We start from the raw sequence: 26,359 nt of genomic DNA, 5'->3' as shown, positions 1-26,359 counted from the left end.
TGGGGTATCAATTCATAGCCTTGGCCCCAGGAAAGCTCTTTGGAAAGCAGAGGGATTTTCAGCCTCTGTGCTGTAGCTGCAACTCTGGAGCCAGACACTGCGAGACGTTTTGGCTTAGAGAACTATATGTGGGAATGTTCAGAGGAGTCAGTTAGGGAGGAAACATAAAGGCCCCAACATGTATTGTTTGTTCATTGTAGATCATCAGATAAAAGAGACTTGGATGGCAATGCATAAATAAATGATGAATCCGGAACTAATGCGTACAGTATAAGGTAGCACCATAAATTTATCAGCTGTAAGACACTCTACATCTTTGTAGTGTAGCATGTGATGCAATGTTATTTATACTGAACTACTTGAACTCGATCATAATGTGTTATGTGCTCTTTTTTTTTATCTGAATGGTTTTGAAGAACACTACACTTTTTATTTTTAAACAAGGTTACTCTCAGATCGGAAATAATTAGTTTATTTGTCAAATGATGGAAAAGTCATTTCTGTCGCTATTTTGAGCATCAGATAATTGTTTGAGTCATTATTTAACATTCACCAGTCACAGCTACTTATATGTGAGAATTTGCTGCTTTTCTTTGTCTTGTACCTTACTAATCTTAGTTTTTAGGGCTTTGTTTTTTGGTCAGATTTTGTGTCATTTTTTAAGGTGTTGTTGAATTGTGTGTACATAGAGTTTTAATCTTAATAGAATCATGTGTTTATAGAGCAGTTAAATGATAGAGTACTCAGTCGAAACTATTTCCTTGTGGAGAAGCAGAGTTCAAACAACATCAACCTCTATGGAATATTATATAGGTTTTATAGTGCCATTTGTTTACTCATTGTGGTGTGAAAGATATATACTGTATAAGCCTCCTTCTCAAATTTTCTTACAATGGAGGTGAAAATTAGTCATCTGCGCAAGTGGAGTGCATCCAGTTGAGAACAATATGCCAACAATTAATCAGGAAAAGATAGGCTTTCCCATCTTTAGATGGATTCTGCTTCCTTTGTCTGGTTTCCCCACAAACTGAGTGATTTGCACAGGAAATGCAATTATAGCAGCCATTGGAAAAGACTGCCACTACAACCATGAGTGGTTTGTTTTTTTTCCTGCAACCATTTTCTCAAGTGATTGGGGAAGTGAGCTGTAAATGAATGGGGAGGCACATGAATAGTTCTCCTGAGTACACATGTCACATTTCTATGACCCCTAAGATGATGTAGGCAACATTTTTGTGCAATTACTAATTCAAATCTATATTGCTTTAGACAGAGAATTGACTCACACTTCAGTGGAACTGTTTTGTTGTTATTCCTGACACAGGTTTGGTTCAGTTGGAAATAAATTGCTTAAAATCCCTCAACAAGCTTTTGAATGTTAACGAGCTTCCCGGACGTAGGCAGGACCACCCTAACCAAGGTCTCATGTTGGCTCCATCAGCGAAGCACCATCAGAACTACCCAGCCATTCAAGCCACCAAAGCACTATAGATAGAGTGAATGACTCCTCTCAAGGCCAGTTCAGTTCAAACATGCTCAGGAGAAAGATTGAAGCTGGTGACTTCTTTTCAGAAGAATGCCAAAACAACCTTTCAAAACAGATCCAAAACAAAGTGTTGAGTGGAGACACATTTTGGATGAGAGCATGTCTCTCCAGTGTCTATATCTCCCACTTTCTTGTTGCTGATTTGTTTATATTATGCAGCTTGAGATATCGTAGCCCACTGTGTTGTTCTATGATCAAAAAGGATGATTCAGTGACAGAGAGAAGCAGGTTGCTGCTGTTATTACTATTATAACAGCAGTGCGTCAGGGGTGCAAACAAACTGGGAGGCCAAGAATTTGTAACCAGTGTGACTGTTGCAATGAGGGACTGCAGGGTAGGATTGCATATTTATGCGATTGACTAGAGACTGGGGAGGTTCATTAGTTTCTCAATACACTGAGAAATGTAACTGGTTGCCAGTAGCTATGGTACTATTGTAGTATATTCATTCTTAAAGCTGCTCTAATCAGTATTTTTGTGTTAACAGTAGGTCAGATGACTATGTGTAATATGATGGGGGTTGCTTGTAGCAGTGAACCAGCAGAGAATCATCACATGACTATGCAGTTCTCCTCTGCTCTGCTAAGCTTTTTAGCATCTTTCAGTTCATTGCCTTGGTTTTATTGTCCAACTCTATACTGTTTTAGTTCAGTCATATATAGTCATGTATTTTGGATCTATATTAAAGATCTTATCACACAGGTGGCCAGAAACACAACTTTAAATGGATGCTTATGTCACTACGTGCGTGTCAGATGTATAAATAGGTTAGTGTTTCCTGAAACAATTATACAACAACCTCATAGGTCAAGGTCAGAATATGTCAGCGTTGTGTTTATAGCTTGTAGGTCTGCCTCAGAGTAGTCAAAAATCAAGTACTGCAGGTTATAAGTATCCTCCTCCAGCTTCAAATGCTAAATCTTCAAATGACCCTCTGCAGCAAATTTCTAAAAATAGTTCTGTGTCATTGTTTATCTTTATTTAGAACTGGCCTTTTAAATGATTTCCTTCATCTTGGTTGCAAACTCACTGATTCACTCAGTTACATTAAATGGTGCTTGACGTTTTAATGTGCATCTCTGTTATGATATAACGTGGCCCCAAAGATATGAAACAAGATGGAGTATTATTACACAGCTTAAAATATAGGGCTTGTGCTTCCTTAGCTTTTGATGATAAATAAAATCAACTTTTCTTGACAATGAAAATCCATATCACAATTATATGTTTAATATCAGGTGTTTGCTGAGCTCTGTTGGAAAATTAACTTTCGGTGACTGGTTGATGAAGTAAATGGCTGTGTGATCACAAATCACATACAAGTGTGTTTCAAAAAAGTGAGAACTGGCACACTTCCCTGTGGACTGTGCCAGGTTTTTAGCTCTGCAGGTTTAAGAAAATACAGTGATACATGTATTGTCAGCATTGAACTGTAGGAACTATCTGCGCCGAAGTTAGAAACTGTAGCATTTTACCAAGGTGTGAACACAGTCTCTCTGGACAAACAAGGAAGCCAAAGCTGTCCACACATGAATAAATACAACTAAGTGTTTTGTCAGCAGGCTAATTGTCAAAGCAGCTTTTGAGAAGGAGTGTAATTGCTATGTAATCGGAGAGCTGTCAGAAAGAACTGCTAAGCAGTCATCATCTGTATGATGATCTGCCATCTGTAGCAATGTCTGGGCGAGTGCGTGAAAGAGAGAGAGAGATGGACAAACGGTGATGTGAAGCTGCTTATATTCACAGTGCATCTTCAGCGGGTTCTACTTTGTAAGTGTATTTACAAATCATACATTTTAAATGAATGGCAGTCTAGGATTTGCTTCAAATGGGAGTTGATGAATGCTCTCTATATGACTGTGTAGGAGCACATCGTGTGTGGGTAAATGGAATGATGTCTTTTTCTATAATGCAATGATTATGTAATCCCTGAAATATTGGTTACATCCTAGTTACCATTCAGAGAAATGGTTTAAAAGAAATTTCAGTCTTTGATCAGATAGAAAGTCAGAAGAAGAGAGGGCAAGGTAGTGAGAGCAGTGAAGGTACTCTGGCAGGAAATATGATGGAATTCACACAGCTTCCTCTCTTTTTTTATTTTTTTTTCTTAAAACCCCAAGCCCCTGAAAATTGCCAACTCTCTTTGCAGAGTAAATCCCCAAAACTCACCTAGGGCAAGGTTGTTCTAATGGTCCCGAATTCCACTGGGTACAGCCCCCCCGCCTTAAACACCACCACCCCTCCCCACCTTCAGGGCTTCCCAGTGAGAAGCTGCTGTCTCTTTTTCTACTAAAGAATACTGCCAGAGCTGTGCTGAGGTGAATAGAAAACCAGGCGCTGATGAGAATGAATTTATTGATTTGACATATATAAACATCCTACCTGGTCCAAATGGCATGTTTTATCATGAAGTTCATCCATTATTCATTTCATATAAAAATCAAATGGGCAATCTGTTACAGGGCTGTCTCTCTATTTTAATATTTTTCCTGAACTTTGAACTTTACAGAGCAGAGATGCTGAAATTTTGTATACATTTATGAATATTCTTCTATAAAAAGTAAATGCTGGAAAATAATAGAAGAACTGTGGTCACTATAAGTTCTGTTATGTATTTTGATGGAATTCTTGTGATGCACACATACCACAATTTTCCTATTGATGAAGGGCAAGCCAGTCAAAGCAAATGCCCTTTCAATTCCATTAGCAGTTGCATCAGTCTCTTAATGGAGAGTAAAATGGGACAAGACCTTTTTCAGTAGTAGTTACACAATGAATATGAAAAGGCTTTCACTGAGCTTGCCAAGCTTAGTGAGTGCAAAACGGCTTTTAATTGTGTCCCGGCTCTGTGTTGGAACATTATGCCTAGCATTCAAGGCTTGTCAGTGCTTTAATCAAAAAAAGATATTTTCAAAGGAGCGAACATCATAGAAACCTAATAGGCCTAAACATCTGAATATCAAGAAGTGGCATCAAAAAGTTCATGAAAAATATGGTGAAATTTGAACTCACAGTGATCACAGACCTTTGACGCAGTTATTTCAACATGCAATAAATTCTGTAATTATACAAAGCTAAACCATTTAGATATCATTTGCTGTATCAAAAACACTGTTTTCTGAGGAAATTACATGCTGAGTATTTTTCTGGTCATGGATGTTTTTGGTTCACTCATACAGCCCAATGTACTTGTCTCTTGTAAAGAGAAACCTTTTTATTATTAACAGCAACTAAAACAAAGATCTACTCCTGAAATTGTTTCTGTACAAATACAGAGGCTTCATAAAGCATCATTTGATAGATATTGCAAGCATCATTAAGAAGGGAATGAGTCTGTCATTTTAGCACTGGCATGCGGTATTAATCACAAAGGTCCTTTAAAGCATGTTGCTGATGGAGATGATGACAAGCTGACGTTGAGGAATTATGCAAAGGAGGCATCCGTCTTGATCTGATTTCAAAGCAGAGCCCCATAAACCACACAGCTGTTTCATCTGCCTTCCCAGCCACTGAGCCAGCACTTTAAAGGCCAGCTTAATTCCCTGTGTGTCTTGATGGAAGACAATGCCAGGCTTTCTTAAAGGCTCATTGTTTAGTGTGCTTATTTTAAAAAAAAAAACCTCTCACACAGACACTCACACAATCCAACAAATGCTATGCAGTGGATAATCTAATTCAAAGTGCTACAGCGCCAACAGTCCATATTTTAGCTCGGCTTGCCCCAGTGGCTTTCAAGCCTCAACTCAAGTACGCAGAGAATATACACTGAACTGCTGCATTGCTTGTGCTACATTTTGTTCATTGAGTTACACACAATCACACTGAGGATATCACTTATAGATTTTCATCATGGAGAGACCCTGTCCAGTGTGTAAAACTGTTTGGCAGAAATTGGATTCAAACCTGCTCCTCAAATTGGAGACCAGAAGCCACTGCACCTTACACCACTCAGACATACTGACACCTACTGTGTGCAGGGAAATTGAGTGCTTGAAAAAACACATGGTGTTATATATTTTTAAGGGTCCAGCATACAGACCAGGCTTTCAAAATTATCGGAACTGAAACATTGCAAGCCATTCAATTAAAATGTTGATTCTGATATTTAAAATACAGACATGAGAAGTCTTACACTTGTTGAACTAAAAAATTGTAAACAACTCCCACTTGCACCATTTGATCACAACCTCACAAAGTTAAAGATAAAGGGGAAGAGAAAACCCTTTAACTGAGGAAAATGTTTGCATAATTAATCACTCAAAGTCCACACAGAGTCAGGTTTCAGATCTAAATACTTAAAAGGGCATAACTTGGTGTTCAGTAGTATCTCAAAGGCTTAGGTGCCCAGTGCAGTTACTGCTCAGATTTATATATGTGCTGATATATTAAGAGGTGTGTGGGTATATTTGTCGAACCAAAAGGTGGATTAAGGTGAGCAAGAAGGAGAAGCCATTTTAGATTAGCTCTCACAGCTGTTGCTTCCTCCTCAGTATGATATGGTGAATTTAGTCCCAATTGCTGAATTTTTGGTATCATTGTATGGCAGTTCTATTAGAGTGAAACAAACAATAATTGTTTTTTTGTCATTTCATTCCAGCTGTTGGCTCTTGCTAGGTTAAAGAGACCAGTGAATAGTGGCATAGCAACCTGTCTGCAAAGCACTGCATGTAAAAGCTTCTGAGGATAAAGATAAGAAGTAAGAAATATTTGTTCATGTCCATGGGAAAAAAACTTGTTAACTCTGTTAGAACATGTTATTCTCAGACTTGTATTTTACTAGTTTAGACTTGTTTTGCCTCTTTAATTCTGAAAAACAAGACTGATTCACCATTTCATTTCATCCCTTTTGCAGCTAACTGAAACACAGCATTAGAAGTGTAAGGCCTTATTTATATCCAAAAGCTTTGTGAGCTTTTTGCAAAGTATGCATACAGTAGGTTTAATTCAGTTCATGGGGTTTTATGTTGCCTTAGTCCATTGTGGGATTATGCAGTCAGATTTGCTGCTTGTCAAATCCCACTCCTTTGAAGGTTTTATATTTTGTATTTTTGAGAACTTTATGTTCAGCATGTGCTTTCACCTAAAAACAACATTAATTTCCTGTCTCAGTTCAGTCATGCCTTTTAACACTTTGATTCATCAGAATTTGATTCAAGATTGACCATAAAGTTGTGATAGTTTTGAAAGCGTTGTAGACTTATGACTCATCTCTGTGCTTGCTGTGCCGACACTATTCCCATCAACCATAATGCACCTGCACTACATGTATTTTTATGGGTGTGAAGTTCGTCTATGCTGCATTTTCAAACTCTCAGTGCAAGCGATGCAGCAGTGGCAGCAGCAGCAAACTCAACAAGGGCAATCAAGATGTTGACTTGCACCATATGCCAATGGATCAATATGCAGACGTGAAGATAAATGGATACAGATTTGTGCAATATCTGTCATGTGTCTTTATTTGTAATCCGTAATGGTGGGGTGGATTGTTTGCAAAGATTGACTGTGTCATATGTGGGTGTGATAATAAGATGATGTTTGTACAGGAGAACAAATACAGTGGTTTTTATGTGCTTTACAAAAGAGCCGCATTTATTGTGTTTTGAACAGGATGCTGCTCTTATTTCAGATGAGATCTCATTTCATTTTTATTACATTCAGCTTGTTTTTGATCTTTTCTTCATAAGTAATTTATAAAAAAAATATTTCCTCAAAACTTGTACCTCTAAAACTAATGCTTTCTGGCCATTAACTTTCCACTTCCCTCCATACTAGATCACTTTTTGGTTTTTCAGGACCTACCTTGTCCCCTCTGCTCCATCCTCCACTCCCCGATTTTGACATTGTACTGTTAGGCGAGTATGTGCTGATTATATGAAAAATACTTCTGCCAGAAAGTGAAGTGGAGCTCGTGGCTGCTGCAGGCTCATACAGAGGAATAAGGCCCAGAGGTGAAGTAAAACCAGCCAGCGTTGGTAGATAATCCACATTTCTATTAGCCTACTTAGCACTTTTCTAATAGGGCTCACAGTCTAGCCCAGGAGATGAGTGGGATGTCTTGTATTCATTATCACTAAGTCATGGCGGCCTTATATTTTTCAAATGCCAATACCACAGTTGATCTCAGGTAATGCATGTGTTAGGACTCGGAATTGACTTTGAACACGGTGGTTTTGGGTTATGAGGGGATCATATTTGATTGGGTTTGATCAACATCTAATCAGAGCCCACAAAAAAGGAGCGAAAAAAAAACAACCTTCTTCTGCTCCTGATGATTTTGCCTTTATGGTATTTATAGCCACATAATGTTTCAGTCCGGAATCAATTAATCTTGGATTGGTCTTCAGCACCAACACTGTGCACTCTTCTCACCCCTGATTCTGCTCTACACCATTCATGCTTATGTCAACAGCACTATGTCAGCAGTATCCATGCCTGTTTGTCTAATTGTCTATCGTCTTTGTCTCTATACAGATGAAACAGATGCTCTAAAAACTATTCTGTTATTTAAAAAAAAAAATGAAAGTAATCAGTCACAGAAATGATTGGTACAACCTACCCCTGCTAAAACTTTATTACAGCTGCCACTGTCCCTGCAATTAACTTGTGGAGAGCAGTTTTATTCTCTGTAATCATTCTAATCACAGTATTTCTTGCAGTATGCATTCCTAGTTTGAGTATGAGAGGTATAGCCTGCATGTACAGTAGCCTAAATGTATTTACCTCAAAGCAGTGAAAATGATGGCCTAGCTCTGAATGGCATATATATTTCTCCTAGTACTGTGGAACTAAATTCAAGGCTCATTTGTCTGCATTGAACAGCTTGCTTTATGCATTGAAGGGCACAGTTATAAGTGGAAGCGCATAGACAAGGACCAAAATTGCATGGTCGTTAAAGACTTATTTCAAAAACATAGACTAACATCCTTTCAATGAAGTTTCTCTGTCTAGCCAGTAGTAAAGAGCAGATTTTGATCCGCAGCTTTCAGTCCACAAGGTCTTTATGCATGGTTGAGAAAACAAAGGTAAAATCATGCAGCCGAACCAACCTTCAGTGTTCATATGCTCTAAATTTAACTTCTTTAGGCTTTATAAAAATTCATGCTGTCAATGCAAAAACAACAACATCTCCTAAAAGACGCATCTTCCAGCTTTTTCAATTTTCTCTAAGCCTCTGTAAGGAAAGAAAGACGATATCCATTTGGGGCTCATTGGAGCAAATCAGAATTGTCAGCACTGTGGGTTTTTACCTTTTAAACAGGGAAGATGGATAGATAATCACCACATGCCATTCTGGGGGCCAATTACACAGCTTTGTGTGAAATTGGAAAACCTGTTCTCTCAGAGCTCTAATGGATGTTCTGGTCATTAGTTATTTGAGAGTCTTCTCTGGCTGTAATCAAACGTGAAACATTGCGTTAAGCGCCCATAAAAGAACAGCTGCCTCTCTAAGTGACCTTCTGTTTAAGAGAACCCAACTGTCAGCCGTGTGGCGTTTTGCGACAATTATTATGTGTGTCGCCATAAAAGCAGCTCTTATTTCCCTTCTTTTTGCAGTGGTTGCATCTCATTTTAATGTCTTGCTCTTGGTTGTATTTACTTTTCTGGGTCTGTTAGGTGGCTACATGCTGTCATATCTTGCATACAAGGCAGATGCATAATCTTACCCATCTGCTGTCCCTTAGCAGCACAGTCTCTGAGCTCTGGGTGTAATTCTAATCAGCAAAATAGGTTACTGCATTTAGATTTTGCCACCATTAAGAGTACTCAAATATTCTGATATCTCTTCCCCTTTGATTCTCTTCAGGTGATCATCTATCTAGTCAGCAGGGCCCACCACCTCTCCCACCAGCCCCGCCCCCACACAAGCAGCACCCATCCATCACGTCCCTGAGCCGCAGCTCACTGGCCAATCAGAGGAGCCCGAGCCCCCCGCCCACAGCCGGCCTGGCGGCCGACTTGCAGAGTACGGCGGAATGCGTCCAGCTGCAGGACAGCTGGGTCCTGGGCAGCAATGTGGCCCTGGAGAGCAGGTGAGTGATCCACAGTGACCTACAACAGAACTGGGAAATTCACATCCAGGTGTTACAATGAAGCCATCCTCACTGACTCAGAAAACAGAATGATGTGAAATCAGTCATGACTGAACCAGCAGTGATTTCTTTTCTTTCTTTATTTCTTTTTTGTCTCTTTTTTTGTTCATTTTTCATGTTGACAAACATGAATTTAGTTCAGTGGCGAAGGAAAGTGCTTGGGGATTTGTAGTCTTAGTAGTTGGTAGTCTCAGGGATGTCTACACCTTCCCTAAGACAACAGTGGGGCTGCCAACAACTGGGCCTATAGAGCACACTGGGAATTTAAAAAGTCTAAACAATATTTCTTAACACCTGATGATTTTATTAATGCTTTTAGTGCTACTCCACCAAACACTGGTGGCTAGTAAAATGATAATTCACTTCAGGATTTAAAGTGTGTCTCCTTTTTAGGCCTATTTAAAAGACTACACCTCATCAGATTAAATCATGCCACAAATTGTGCATGGCATTATATGGTTACCGCTGAGTTAGATAAATACGGCCATACTTCCTCCTCTGTTGAGAATAATTTTGTCAAGTGTTCATAGGTTTTTTGTGTGCACCTACAATTACAGGCTGATTACTAGATTAGACCTACACTCAGAAGACAAGTGCATGATTAGAGTGAACTATGTGAATATCAGAGAGCTTGCCAGTTCAAATCAGAGAGGCTATAACTTTACAAGAAACTTGGTAAGGGGATTGTGTGTTATATCAAAATTTGCTGTGCAAGATACTACTTTGTCATAAGAGCCACTGCCAAGTTTTCCTCCTGAAACATAAGTTACATCTTTCTTAATCAGTGGGCTCAAAATATCCTGGCTAATGAAGTGTGGTACATTGCGCTCTGACTCAGAATTGGCCTTGAGTAGATGATTGCATTCTAGCCTGATATTTCCCTGGCACACCGTGCCCTTTCTGAGCCTTAGATGAATGTAAACTTTGAATTTCGTCTGTGGCAGCATGGAGTAACAACCTCTTATGATCTGACTGAATCAATTGGGATATGTGGTGACAGTTTCACTTTCTCGGGAAGATGCGGTGATTGAATACTAACCGCGCGATGACCTTGAGCTGTCTTACTCGTATCGACAAAACAATATGTGCACACCTATCATCAACTGAGGCATAAATCACTATCAGCACAGTGGACTCTAAATCAAGTGCTTGTCAGTGGGTGGGAACAGGGGGGCTGCTGTGAACCAACGGGGCCAAAAGGGAAGACCCAGTTCACCACATAATTGCACATGTCAAGAAAACCACCAGGTTGGGAAATGTAAACAGAAGCTCCAGAAAGTATTTATTATGCTGCCTTCAGGGGGTTTGTGTGAGCAAAGTCCTGGCACAGCACATACATAAGTGGCCCCAGGTACCGCAGGGGTGTGAATCTCTTTTCAATCCTCAACATCAACATGGATTTTATTTCTTAGGCAGCACAGTGGATGTGGTCACATGTGCAGACAGTAAATTATTCTGTACAAGGCAGTTGATTAAAAAAGTGTCAAATATAAATCACAATGTTATGCTCTTGTTTAATATGTTTCTTGTGACATGACCTCCTTGAAAATAAAGCACTCATTTGACAGCATTAGCTACTTTTACAGCAATTAGCAGCAATGAATTATGTGTGTGTAACCTCCCATAAAAGTGTTGGTCTTCAAAGCAGGAGTGTGCTAATTTGACTCAATACCAACTAGCTTTCCCAATGAATAGCTCTCAGTGTTCTTTTAAATGAGTGAAGTGCCGCATTCCGTAACTACTACTGAAACTACTGCTCATTATTATATGGTGAGTGAATAAAGTCAGTGATCCCACTGTGATCATACTGTCAAAGCTGTGTTAAGACACCAAGTTTGATTTCAGCTCATTTACTCCTGCAGTTTAAAAAGATCAACCATATGCATCACACAAATGAAGCTGTCTTTAACAGCTCAGGAAAGTAAGAATGAAACACATCAGTTGGTACTGCAACTTAGACAAAAAAAACCCAGAAAATTTATACACAGAACTACATTTCTAAAGAACCTTTATACTTGAGTAAGATGATGGCAGACAGGACTGGGAGATGTTTTGATCTGACAGACTATGGGGTTGGGAGTTGTCCACTGAACAGTTTTCTGTTTTGTAGGTTTTTAAATTTTTTCAGGTTTTACATTTCATATAAATCTATGAAATGATTTGACTTCATCTTTTGTTCTGCTTTATGCCAACTACGACCACTCCATCTAAAGAGCTCCATTAGTTGGCAACAGAACAGTTATACTTTATGCTGCCCGTTGCTATCCGGAAGTGCAGATCTTTAAAAGTGTATGGAGTACTTTTAATAAACCCCTCAGGGTTCCCTTACTAACCACTTGGCTCTACTTGAATAGTCAAAAAAGTCAAGTCATATTTTATTTATATAGCGCCAATTCACAACAGAAGTTATCTCGAGTATCTATAGTATCCTGAGTTTTTTTTTTTTTTCAATTAGAATTATTTCATTCAATTTCATTATAGAAATGAATTGCTATGTCCCTTAAGAGACCATTGCACATATATGGTAATTATTCTTGAGCAGTACTTAATCCTTTGTTTAAAACAGACTATATCAGTGTGTGTGAAATTTGTATTTTTGACGCCTCTGTGGCGTGAGCTATAAGCTCTAGAAGTGCTCCACTGGATCAGATACAGGTAGGTGTCTGCTCTTACATATGTATGCCCTTTGGAGCCCACTTCAGCATTTTTTTTTCATTTGGATTCAGTGTGGTTCAGCTAGAACAGTCGTTATGACATTTCAGAATGAGTCTTTTGAAGGCCTGCCCAGCCACACGTTGCAGTTATAAATGTACTGTCAATCCTCATTGGATTCATGTGTCAAGGGAGTCCTTTGCTGAAATGAAATTATGTCTCAGCTCTAAAATCATCATGTGGTACAGTGTCCCACAGACAGTACATTTTCCTGATGGAAAATGTGTTAGAATTGTTCTCGGGGGCGAAAAAGAATAGCAGAGGTATTCCAAGTAGGATTTGGTTTTTGTGCGTGTGTGTTTGTGAGCGTGTGTGTGTGTGGGGAGAGTTGTTTGTGTGGGATGCACATGTAAATCATGAGTCAGACAGTCATGCTTCACATCAGAGGAGGAAAATTGAACTTTTTTTTGTACACCAGCCACAGTGTCAGGATCGCACCAGGACTGATTAGTCATGTGTTAGATACCAGCCAACTAGCCTTTTGGAATAGAAAGGAGCTTGCAGTGATGGCTGGTTACCTGCCAAAGAGGATGGTGGTGTAGACAAAGTGGTAATCCTCAAGACGTATTTTTTTTTCTTTTTCTCGTGTGTTTTCCTTTTTGTTTATTTTGCCAACATCTTTAGCGCCAAGCACACATTTCTGTGATGCTTCCAGAGTTCCGCAATATTTTCTCTTATTTTAGGCTACTGTATAAACTGTTGCTGCTGTTGGCAGCATAGAGTGCATCTGTTCCAGATGATTTTTGCCAGCAAATGTAAAAACTTTCATGAACAGAGGATAGATGGAGAGGAGTAGTCTAAATAATTATTCACACAAAAAAAACATAACACATTTTTCCTGTAGTGGAACATGTCTTCATCACAGTTGTCCCTCAAGATTAAGGTACAGAGTAACTGTCTCAGGCCTAGAGTTAGACTCTAAAGACAATCTTAAACGTGTGTACATAACAGCTGAGCCCTTTTTATGCCAGACTTAATCAAAGTCGTTAAATATCATAAATTCCACGTGCAAACAGTCTGAGCTCTCAGAGTGAGCGACTCAAGATGGCACCATGCTGATCTCCATGGGCAGGACGGCACAAAAAAGTACGGCAGCACTGAAATACCATCACATGGGCGCGGATCTAACTCTACCAGAATAGCACCTGCTAGCAGGCCCCCTGTCGAGAGGGCAGGTGGTGATCAGGAGGAGATCGACGGCGACGGCAGCTAGTGTGAAAACGAGTCAGTGCGATGCCGCACCACATCTGTAGTCTTTTTTTCTTCTGACCGTGGATTAAAGCAGCCTAATTATTCCACTCTCACCTTGAAATGCTAATGCTAACACAGAACAGCGGCTAATAGGCAGATTACGTATTCTGAGGGCTTCAATTTGCATTGTTTCTAGTGTGCTCTCTCACCCCTCCAGCTGGAGCTTAGCCGTAGACAAATCCACCCACTCACGGTTTTGTCTTTTGTCCTCTGTGAGGATGTTTTCAAATGTCACCCTGATGACAAGCAATGTTGTGAGAGCAGAGGAGACCAGGCTGGCTGCTGCTTTTGTGTTACAGGCTTCTCAATGGGACAGACAGGCGTGCACGCAAACACACTGCGATCACACTGACACGCAGCCATTCATTTGCTCGCTTTCCCTCTCAGTCTCACACTCTCTTGATTGTCTCTTTTCCTTCTCCCTCTCTCTCACTCACAGCATACCACATTGCTATCACTTGGGCTGCCTGGATTAGCATAGTAATGTGCCTTGTTGCATCACACTGGCTGTAATCAATTACAGCCGGTCATCCAATGTGTATAGCTGCAGACATTTACACTGGTCTGCTGTTTGTTAATCATGTCCAACAGCATTTCATCTTTAGACCCCTTCTGTCTGCTCTTTAGAAAAAAAGGATAGGGGCGGGCGGGGGGCTGGCATGAAAAACATCAGCACCAGAATTACTTTTAACGGCGAGTGCAATAAATGTCCACTGTAGGAATTTGTCTCGGTGACGCTGGTTCACACAGATTCTGACTTTAAGTTGCACAAAGCAAAAGGGATATAGATGACAGAAATATAACTGACTTTCTAGTTGTAAACCACCCATGGTGAGCCATATGTTTCTGGTAATTGTATGTGCCTTCAGATTGTTCAATCACCTACACAGTGTGAAGAAACACTCTTTTATAATTTGTTTGCATGTGTTTTATTTTAAATATTTATTAATACAGTTTTCCTATTGTTTTCTTGAATGATTTTCAGCATTACCAACAGTTAGCACTGTAGCACTGCACCTCTATAGATGTGTTTTTAGTTTAGGTGTGTTTGACTTGGAGGCCATGAGAGCATTATGTACTCAAGCCTTTGCATAAATAAGAGCACAGGTAGGTTTGAGACATTTATTTACAGGAAAAACTGTCTCTAGTTCATCTCCACAACTTGCAATAGCTATTCACCTTCCTCAAATAGAGTGCACACCCCTCCCAGCACACACGTACACAAAACACACGTCCTGGTCCCTTCCTGTCTACCTCATCAGATTGCATCCACTTACACTTAACTCCCCTGATAGCGGTGTCTATTTGCCTGTGTGTCTGACTGCACGTCTGCCGCCTCCGACGTTGTGCAAGTTTTGACCTCAATTCATACCCAACTGCATATTACAGAGTCTGCTGCAGCAACAGTACAGATTGTTCCAGATTGAGGAATCTGAACTTCTTCAGGTTGCAGACGCCCTGAGCATTGTCATTCCAGCAGTGACACACCGTAACCTTTAAATGGAATCCCTGTCTGTCCATGACAGCATGTGTCAATCGGGGCATCGAGGAGCCAGACGATCCAAATCTGACATTTGTTCTTTTAGTCAAGAATTGATCAGAGGAGGTTTTAGCTCAGAGATATCCTCACAGGAGATAGGAGGTAGCTGAAATAGCAGCGATATGGGCTGAAATATGAGCAATGCATTAGGGTGTAGGTTTGTGATGTGGCCCTCTTTCACTTCTTTCAAAACTGTATTCAGCTGATATATGATTAACTTCACTTAGCAAACAACATGTAGTCTGAATGAAAGAATATCATAGTTGATGTTTCAGGTGCATTTACAACTTCCCTAAAGCTTGCTGGCCCACTGTTCCCATCACATAACCAGGGAACTAATAGTTTTTCAGTCCTTAACTACTCAGCTTCAGATTATGCACTTATTATACTAATTAGCCATTCTCAAGCTCTTTTAGCACAGATTCACAGCCAGGATTTAAAAAAGCCTTTACAAAACTTACATGGAGACTTCACAGATGCCACACAAATAATTGATGAGCAAATACTGCTTTATCAGTTTATTGGTGTATTTAAATTAGCAGTTACCATGGCAACCCATTCCTCCAGGGATCTATAGAACACATAAAACACAACTTGTGTAAAACGTTGTGTAAGACTTTTTACAGAAAGTGGAGGATGTAAGAGCAAGACAGGAGGACTGAGCTTTTTCTGGTCCTTCCTCTCAAAATAAATTTTAACTCTTTCATGATCCTGTACACGTTTATTTGAAGTGACATTTAACTATATTTTCACTCTTATTTAAGTAATTGTTTACTGCTGCTTTGGGAGTCTGGTTTTTTATAGCTAGACATCTTTGTAAATGTTTGTTTCATTAGTTTTAGAGGCTGTTTCAAACCCCTTGACCTCACCTCTTAGAAAGTTTGTAAAGCCCCTTTAACTTTTATTTTGGGAACTGCAGATCATTAGGGCACATACCTGGACATGGAAATGAATTTGTAGTGCTTGCCCTAGTTTATTTACCCTCTGTTTATTTACCCTCAGTGCTCTTGAACAAGGTACCCCCAAATGTTCCAGCTGAAAAGATTTGACTGTGGTAGCGCTGAAGGTACTTTGGTGCGTGTCAAGGAGAGAATTCATGCAACGCAACCACCAACTGAATAATACAGGCTGTGTTGTACAAATTATTTACTTTAATTTTTTATTAGTAATCCTAATTACCATACACCATGTTTTATAATCAAACATTTGCTCAGCTCCTAAAGTAACCCTAGTGAAGAATTTAAGACTTAAATTTAGAGTTATCCATTATTTAAGGAAAAACAGACACACACAAGAAAAGAATACTTAGCAGTAATCTACAAAATAGTTCTGTGAAATATTTTATTTTATTTTTTTTTATCAAAAATGGACAAAGTGTTGGCAATAAAATTCGACAATTCTACATTGAAGGAGCATTTGCAATGCATGGTCAGTCTGTCCAATTTCCCTGGCTGTCCCCATAAGCCTGGAGGCATTTGGGTATTAATCTCTAAGTAGTGGCAAGAGTGGCAACAAGGCTTAATTCATTTACTTAAGAGCTTTTCACGTGGGGTTTAAAAGTTAATAGGACGATCACTCCGTAGTGCATTTGATTAAACCCTCTTAATTACCCCAGGTATAATGGGCTATTAGCAAAGGCCCAGTTGTAAAAGGGCAAGTGGGAGATGATTGTTTTTATGAGGTACCTTTTGTTAACCTCTTCCAATGTCAGGATTATACTGGATATTAGACTATAACCCAGTGCCTCCTGAAGTCTGATACACTTGGGAGTTACACTACCAGAGGGTGTATTGCGTAGCACATGATCTTTCCCAAACCTTGACCAAGTGTGTGAACATGACCATAAAAAAGTTAGATAATGCTGTGGTCACTACAAATGGATATTGTACTGCAAGATAGACAGAAGATATTTTGGGGGAAAACAAATATGTTGTCAGTCTCAAAGTATTTCTGACTTATCAAATATGTAACTTAACAAAATTTCCTCATCATGGCAATAGAAAATGTAATTGACTCCCAATTATGTTTCCTACAAAATGGAATTTTTATTGAAGCATATTTTTCTGGGAGACAGGGTTGCATTTGCAGTTTCACACATCTGACTTAAAGGATGCTATTTTGAACCATCACTCATTTTATAGCCATTTTGTTCAATACTCATTCATCTTTCTCCTTCTCTGCAGGCACTTTCTATTTAAAACGGGCACAGGAACAACACCTTTCTTTGGCGCTGCAGCCCCTGGTTACACCATGGCGACGGGGACAGTCTACTCCACACCGGCGCGCCCTTTGCCCAGACACAGCCTGTCCAGAGGGGCTTTCAAGTTCAAGAAGTCCCCTAAACATTGCTCCTGGAAGTGCACCGCCTTAATCGCTGTGGGCATAGCTGTGGTGCTGTCCATCATCCTCTGCTACTGCATAGGTAAAGCTGGCTTCAGACTGTGAGAGCTTTGAAGTCTGACAGATTTTAAAATCTGGTTTCATCAAGTAGATAAGGAAAATTTTCACTGATTATCTTCTCTGAAAAACACAAACAGCCAAATTACAAGATAAGAAGAAACAGTGCATTAGAGATTATGGGACATTATAAAGATTATCATATTAATGAGAGTTACACACAAGCTAGCTGCATCTCTTTTAAACACACACCACATCTCCAGAGTCAGAATTATGGTAAGTGACAAAGAATTGGGATGTGAAACTTGACTGATTGGAGAATTAACTCCCTGAAGTGTTGACTTGACACTTGAGACAAGGAAATTTAGGTTTTGACTAAGTTATATCGTAATCTTGTAATTCCAGGTCAACAGTCAGAGCTGAAAGTCTTTCATCATGACTTGCAGTTTGATGATGAAGATATAACCCGCTGTCAAGGAATTGAGGCTTGATTTAGATCCACCCAAATAGACTTAAAAACCGCTCTGTTCCCTCTAAATCATGGACACACACCAGGGTTTTTCCTTTAATCACTTTCTCTCTGGCTTTTACACACACTTTCTCCCCTCTTCATCTGTACATTTGAAAACATGTCCAGCTCATCAGTTCAGAGCCACGTTCCTACTAGTCTTCAACCTACACTCGTCCTGCAGACTTACAGGCTACACCCACTTCATGGAAGCGATTTACTTTTCCTCCTCACGTTGGTCCCCTTAGAAGGTTCAGTCCCTGATTGTGTTGTGTGGAGGAAGTTCAGGAGGTGAATATCTCGTCTGTAGACCAGTTACATTACCAGATATTCTAGGCTGAACATCTGTACTGACTATAGGGTTAGACCAGAAGTTTTCCCCCAGATCCTCTGGAGGGGCAATTTAGGGGAAAATCTGCCTAAATTTCTTGAAATTGGAGCCTGGCTCGACGAGACTTGTTATTCAGAGGAATGCCACATGACATTTTATTATTGTACTTTTGAAACAAATCAACCAACTAGCCTGACAAAATGAACTATACAGGCAGGCTTTGGCATAAATATTGCCACCTAATACTTATTGTTATTGCCTGAGATGGAGGTGCAGCACAGGCTGTCAAGCAAGTACATGAAAACCAGTACTTTCTGTGCCAGAAGCGACATATTTCTCTCAGTTATAGGGAGAGAAAACATGACTCCATTATCTGCAGTGGCATTAGACAATCTTTAGACATGTCATGCGGTCAAACGGAACAAATGATAGACAAGCCTCCAAGAGTGAATGGAGCCAGCATACCTCTTAATCTGTATGAAGTTTGATCTTTGCTAGGAGTATTTCTATTTCACTGCTTTTTCCTTTTTGCAGAAATTGCAGATGTCCTGATATGATTCAGTAGCGTCTGTCTGACTAAGCTCTCAGTCAGATTTGCAGACATGGCCCCAGTACAGTTTCCAACAAGACATTCCTGTCTGTTTCCCTTTGACAGAGGCTGTGCATCATCCCCACACTTCTGATCACAGTTCACAGGAACGACAGCCAATTCATGTCCTCTGGGATTCCTGTTAAAACATAGGCAGGGAGGTTCAAATGGCCGGCACAGATGGCAATGTCAAAATAAAACAAAAGCTGAGGAGCTGAACTCTTAAAACAAAAGGAAACAGTCCCAAACACTTGAGCTTTAAAGAAGACCATGGTCCTTTGTTGTACTAGAACCAAAAACTTGCTCATTCTGTCAAACAGGAAATGCTTTTATCTCGGTCAGGAAGATAAACTAATGCTCATCCTCTCCCTCCTCCTTTGGGCATTATTTCCTATGAGAGAGCTTTCAATTTTTTTTCAATTTTTTTTTTTTTTACAGCGTGTGTCAAGCTGACTTCTTGCTAACCTTTAGAATCTTGACCACAGCAATAAACCCGTTACAGATTCATCTCTCCTTATGCCCTCCCTTGTCATCCAAGCCCTTAATCTTTACACTGTGCCTTTCTCCCTGAGCGGATATATAAGTATTCATCCAGCTTGGAGGCAGGGGAAATGTGACACAGTTGTATAAGGAGAAATATGGCGTTGTTGGGAAGATCCTATAACCAGTGTTTTATTGCTGAATAGAGAGGGGAGTGCTCTCTTGGAGGAGAGGTCATAAATGCGCTATATCAATATCAATATTCACATTCCCTTTATTGACTTAACTGTTTTGTTACTTGTTGTCGTTCATGATCTCATGTCATAAAATTAGTATGGATATATACATACATTTTATAACCTAACTGCTCCTCTGTGTGTATGAATCAGTTGCTGTTTTTTTCTTCTGCTCATGACACACACAGATATGCTTAGTTTTATGCAGGAAAAACGAGCAGAAACAGTCATTTGTTCAGCTGTTGTCACTAACAGTTCTAGCAGATTGGATTCATTTACAAGATTTTCATCCCAACAATCACCAACTTGTTTAATTGTAGACCTGTCGGATGTTTGGGAATTGTATTTCTGGCCTGATTCCAGAGTGTGTGCCTGGTGCTTCATCTCTCTTGGTTTATGTGTGTGTGTATGTGTGTGTGTGAGAGAGTGTTAAACAGATGCAGCCCTCTGCCACTTGCCTCAGGTGTCTGAGAGTGTTTCTACCACTTCCTCTCTCTTTCATCCGTCGCCAATTCACCTGCCAGGTGCAATGACTCAAATAGCTACAATGCGCACTCATACTTTAATAATTTTCTACTGTCAGCTCGCACAGTCCCATTAGTACAAAGACAAACCCAAAGACAAATACAGGCAAGGCAGCTACCAAAATAGCCCTGTGCTTTAAGTTAACTGTACCATATTACTCAATTTCTGTTTTGTCCTGTAGCTCAGATTAAGATTAAATATACTTTATGATATTTTATAAATAAAGTGGTTCAGGTAAAATGTTTAAAATGCACAACAGTCACAGAACTGGACCGACAACAGCAGCTCCTGTAATTCAAATGAGGCAAACCTGCTGAGGTGAGGCTTTCCACTTCCACTTCTGCAAACTGCCTGATTGGAAGGATTTCAGCGATTGTTCACATATAGGGAGGCCAATCAGGACCGAGTCCAGCTTTGATGCTCTGATTCGGATGCGGAAGCACAGCATGTGGATTTTTGGAAATGCACTTTAAATTGAAATGCACAAACAAAACTAAATGCGAACAATATCCTCAGTGGACATGTTTGATTAAAAATGTATAGAAGATGATAGACTTCCCTTTGTTTCACATTTATCCCCTGAATGTCAGACAGACATAGAGAATTCTTTAATTAAAAATATCTTTAAATGAAGCATGAATTATTTTGTGTCACCTGCTGTTTTGTAAAATTGTGTCTCATAAATTTCTAATTTAGGATGAAATAAATTCCCTGAAATAAATTCTTTTATTAGACATAGAGAATCAGTTTTGGGTTACTCCTGTTTTTCAGTGAGGGCTTGTTTGATGAAATTGCTGACATGGTGGTTTAAACAAGGTCCTACCAGATACCAGAAAAGAGTAGATGACACAGGCGGCTCCACTCACCAGTGATGAGTACTGTGTTGGTGGGGGAAAAAACACTGCTTCTGATACTAATATAATGGTAATAAAAAAATGTTGAAATCCCACAGAGACTAACAGAAGGTGACAGTGAGCTTGTTTCAGCAGCTACAGGCCCTAAAGAACAAACCCTGTCTTGGTCAATCTTGTGGTAGAGATGTTGTTATTCCATTAAGGTTGTAGAAGACACTGCCTCACAGAACAGGAACATCTTAGCCATGCTCTGAGCTGCAGGGCTTATTTCTAGGAGTCCCCCGGGGAAGTTTCTGGAGAGATGCGCAGGCAGGTTCCAGCATAAAACAATGTTTATCTCAATAATTTTGAGGCAGTAGAGCTCCAAGTTGTTGTTGGCACACCGTGACTCCAGATGGGCTACCTCTCTCTCTGGTAAATGGACTAATTATTCTTGGTAACGATGGCCATCAGAATAGTGTCATCTGCATATTTTTTCTTTAGTTTTAAATCTATTTATATTTTTAATATCCTAGGTTGTGTAGCTGAATAGTTATTGTTTTTCTTGCAAAGAGGAGATACAACTTTCATCTGTAACGTAATTAATACTATGTTTTCCAGGTAACAACACCACCAAGAATGACATGAACGAGATGGGGGAATTTGCTGTGAGAGCAGCCAGGAGGATTTTCTGGGGCAGAGATGTTTGTGCTTCTGTACACTAAATACCATGTGGATGTCAGAGCTCAAGCAAACATGTTGTGAACTTACAAATTCAACCTCCCATTCATCGTCAGTGGAGGTGCTCCACAGGGCAAATTCTGACATTAGAGATTGGAGGCCAGTTTTTTCAGCATCTTACCTAAGAAGAGAATTGCTCATGGCCCATAAATATTAATTGAACTGGCCTAGGCTGCAGGAATAACTTATGCAAATTCACAAATTGAGGGCTTTTCACCTCAGAGCAATTTGTTGATGAGGTAAGTGGGGATTCAGACCCTGGTGTACTAAGAGCAGTGAAGAGGGGAAGGCTCTCTGTGGTTCTGTGGCGTGTCGGATACTCAAGAGCCCACTGCCACACACAATTTGCTTTCTGTTGTCGACCTGGAAAGTTGATGATACTGGGAGACGGGAGTGCACAATATTAAACTGTGGAGAGCCTCTGCATTTATCATGTTAAATGAACTAGAGTGTATAAAAACGAATCAAGCCAGTCAGGGTGGCTTTTTGACAAGGAGACTTGCATCAACTCTAATTTATTTTTTCCTTTACTTTTTTATTTATTATTTATTTTTTAGCTTAAGTGTGCTTAAGTATTCATTTTTTGCCGTGGCAACAGCACAGCCTAAAGGATTAAAAAGTATCAGTCCACTTTGGTCCAGACTGAAATATCTCAGCAATCACTGGTTGGTTTACCATGAAATTTGGTGCAAGCATTCATTGTCCACAGAGGATCAATCCTAATGACTTCGGTGATCCCCTGGCTTTTCTTCTTGCATCACAACAAGGCTGAGTTTTGTGGTTCAGAGTGAAATATCTTGAACAATTGGATGACATGCAGTGAAATGTGCTACGGATGATCCCCCGACTTTTCATCAAGCACCATCACTCAGTTAAGTTTAAACACTTTGATTTATGACTGACTGTATTAACATTAATTAGTAAATGTCAGCATGCTTACAGGCTAAACTATTAGGAAATGTTAGTATGCTTACAGGCTAAACTAATATTAACATGGTGAACCTGGTGAATGTTACCCATTTAAAAAAGCTTCTGCTCCAAGGCAACAGCCCTTTGTTTGTGAGTGCACTGTCTGTCATCCCATGTCTCCTTTGATAAAGCTTGGTGTCCTGTCTTCTGCTAGTCAGCTTAGAGACAGGTTTCTCTCGCAACATTAAAAGGGTTTCATTTTCTAAAATACTTAATGCTAATTTTGTAAATACAGGTTTTGTCAAGCAAAAGATTAAGCTACCTTTTATTCTTCAAGTAATACTTTAACCTGCTTTAATTTCATGCTGTCAGTCATTTTGCAAGAGTAGGTGTCACTTTTTTTTGGTCCGTGGAGAGGGTGTTTCACTTCGAGTTAATGCTTGATGTCCTCAGTTGATCCTTGCAATTTGGGACCCAGCTGAGCACACAGTGTTTTCTTATGATTCTGGAGCCTTTGCTCGGTTAAAAGCCAACCAACATGTTAATATAAGAACTGGAAATATTTACACAGTATGCTGTTTGAAAAAGATGGTATTAACAAGGCCAAGGCAAATGTACTATAAGTTTGGAAGCAGTGTTGGGGATGGATGAGAATGTTTTTATAGGTTAGCTGGATTCTTGGCAAACTATATTAAGTTGCATTTTTTTGCCTGTGTCTGTCTATTCTGCCAGTGCATTAGTTACATCGGTACTGAGAATTATTTGTATCTTGTGGTGATGGAGAAAGATTCAGAACATTTTCACACCATGTTATCAATAGCAACAGGAAATGCATTGATGTAGAAAATACACAAAACAAAAAAGAAAAAAACATAGTGCACAGATCTTGTAGGTTTTCACATTTGGAGATACTGTCAGACTAGTCTATTTGGATTGTTTAGAAAAGTCAGACCTGTCAAAAATATTGATAGACCAGTCAGCATTCATTTCTGTTGCTGGTGATGCTACCGCTTTGCTTCACGAGCAACGGAAATTGATTCTGACACTGAGTGTGATGCTGGCTGAATGTACTAGGTAGCCAAATATTGTCACTCAATGTTAAATCTACATTATTTAATTGGAATTCAAAGCTATGGAGCACCTGTTCATTTGTTCTACCAAGGACAGTGCTGTGTGTATTTTCACTAAACTGATGCCAGGTATCTTTATCAGCAGGCCTTACACAAAACACACACCTTATTTCTTAACAAAGTAGCGACTGATACACTGTCCATACTAGTTTTTCATTGTTCTTTTGGTCTCCTTCACATTTGATATTCTCTCTGGCCCCACATCCACCTCTCAAGTTATTTGCTGCAGTCGATATCCATCTTCCCAGCGAGCGACGGGTGTTAGAGAAAAGTTCCTCCCGCAGATCAAATGGTCGGAAATCAAGATGCTTCCTCAGCATGTTCCCTGGCTGGTGACTTTGAAGGAGATTGGCCCTCTCGCTGCGCTCACAGAAGCACCTCAGTTTCCCAAAACAACAAGAACACAGTTTGATTGGATCCAATACTGTGACAATAAAGCAGGTTGGCTGAATGAAAGCAAGACACAGTTTAGTTATGTAAGAGAGAACTGGAGGAGTGTTGCAGCATCTTACCCTCTCACTTCCTCCTCCTGCTGTGACTGTCTGTCTCAATACACTGCCTTACACTTTCTTAAAAGTCTCCCACTTTCTTTCTCTTCCTCTCTTACTTTTTCACACACGCGTAGCTGTATCTCTGTGTCCTTCCTGCTTTGTATTAGACTTGGAGAGTTTAAGACTTTTGGGTGTATCTCATCTGCTTGTCTGAAGTGAAAGCTTTGTGTGAAAATAGGAATTCTGCCTGCTGCTCTCTTTGATACAGTAGCTGTTTGTGTGGCACATTAATGAACAGCACTCCCCAAGGAAACATGCTAGAGCAACAGGGTTCCTAAGTATTGATTGGAGTGACTTTGACTGGCCTCTATCAGTGCTGTGTTCACACAAAAGCCACCCATGGCAGAATAGCAGCAGAAAAACAAAATGTGAACTGAAAGTTGGAAGTTAAACTGTTTCTTTTTTTCTGCCTGCATTGGATCCATCTATTGTGCTCTCCCACAGGTCTTTTGAGCTTAAGTGGGTTGATTGTTTTTGTGTGACTATTTGCTTATTTGTTTATCCATTTCTACAAGCCCACGCAGCTTTTTTGTGTATTTCACAGCAATGCACCTTTTCGGCCTCAATTGGCAGCTCCAAGAGTTGGACAACCAGCCGGCTTTTGAAAACGGAGGAGCTGGGAAGACGGGGCCCACTCAGTCGAGCATAGAGACAGCTCTGGCTGCTGACGGTGAGGAAATAAAAGACTCACATCTGAATAAAATAACCAGTTAACATTTAAATAAACCTTTACAGCATAAATGCTCCAGATTAATTCTGTTTTTTTCTTTTGTTGGCTTTCTTTTATCTGAGAATTTTATTTTGGTCAAGGTTTTTGACATTGCTTTTCGAACACATATTTTCCTCTCAGGGTTAAGTCTATTATTCTCATAAATGAAAATAAATCCAACAAACTGATAACTAAAAGCACTGTGTTGACCATTTGGATGACTAAAAATCTGCAGAAGAAAATGAAGCTAGCTGTAATTAACGCTTTTTTTTAATTAAATGCTAACTTTAAAAAAAAGGTTAAAGGATCTATAAAGTACAAAACGCAAATTAATTAAATCAAGTAAGAATTCAAATGATGATTACAGCAAACCATTTGGCCTCCTGAATGACAGAGTGAAATGTTCAATGCTCCAAATCTTTCACCTCCTGAATATTAATTGACTAACTCCAGACAGCTTTGTACTGCCTAATCATAATTTTGGTCCATTGTATATTCAACAACAAGCAGTCAGGCCATCTCAGCTCACCTTTACAGCAAAAGCCACCAAATTAATCTCTAAGCACACTGCGGTATTTAGAATGCATGGCCACGAAAGCATTAATTGAGTTGAGTAGGCCAGGCAAAAGCTCAATTGTTTAAACTCGGCTAGATTTAAATCCTCATAAGTACTGCTAATTAAGATAGCATGAGGCAGGTTTTGGACTGTTTAAAGGCAATCAATAGCCGGCTATTATTCTCCCTAGAGGTAAACTTGGCTTCCAGTCTTCACTTTGACTGAAACTAAAGTGACAGGCAATGGCCTCATTACACACACAACACTGAGGCATGCAAATAATGGAGGTCTGGCACAAACAGATACAGCTACAGTATAAACAGGTCCACACTCTGAAATACTTCTTACAAGATGCAGGAGCAAAGGGTGAGTTATTGTTATGTTGCAGGACGACTCTTCATCATCCAGCTAACAAGTTAAAAGTCATTGCCACAACAAATTAAAGAGCACAGCTGCATTCTGTCCGCAATAGAGCTGTTGACAGCAATGACTTTAAAACACTTTAGATATTTCTTCTTAACAATGGAATCTGTTCTTGTAATGACACCTCGCAGACTACAGTTTTTCATGTGAGCATGAGTCATGTTAAAACTGACCACCCCTCCATCTTTGGCACTGTAAAGACACAGTTTAAGGACATCATTCGCCAAATTGTTTTGATTTGCTGTTATTGCTCTGGCAAGGTAGCACTGAGTATATCTGACAGATTCCATTTAGACCTTATC

At 39.7% G+C, this 26,359-nt stretch overlaps 1 protein-coding gene across 1 annotated transcript in view; it reads left to right on the top strand.

Annotated features, from left to right (window-relative positions):
- The window catches only part of si:dkey-237h12.3 (teneurin-3), a 173,976-nt gene that overhangs the window by 88,812 nt on the left and 58,805 nt on the right, over positions 1 to 26,359 (top strand). The window contains 3 exon segments of the mRNA XM_018679395.1: positions 9,351 to 9,576; positions 17,323 to 17,561; positions 24,914 to 25,039. Of these exon segments, the coding sequence (XP_018534911.1) occupies positions 9,351 to 9,576; positions 17,323 to 17,561; positions 24,914 to 25,039 (591 nt within the window).

Source organism: Lates calcarifer, linkage group LG8, assembly GCF_001640805.2.
Source record: "Lates calcarifer isolate ASB-BC8 linkage group LG8, TLL_Latcal_v3, whole genome shotgun sequence".
Lineage (NCBI taxonomy): Eukaryota > Metazoa > Chordata > Actinopteri > Centropomidae > Lates > Lates calcarifer.
Note: the sequence above shows the minus strand (reverse complement) of the source record. Positions and strands in the feature narration are given on the sequence as shown.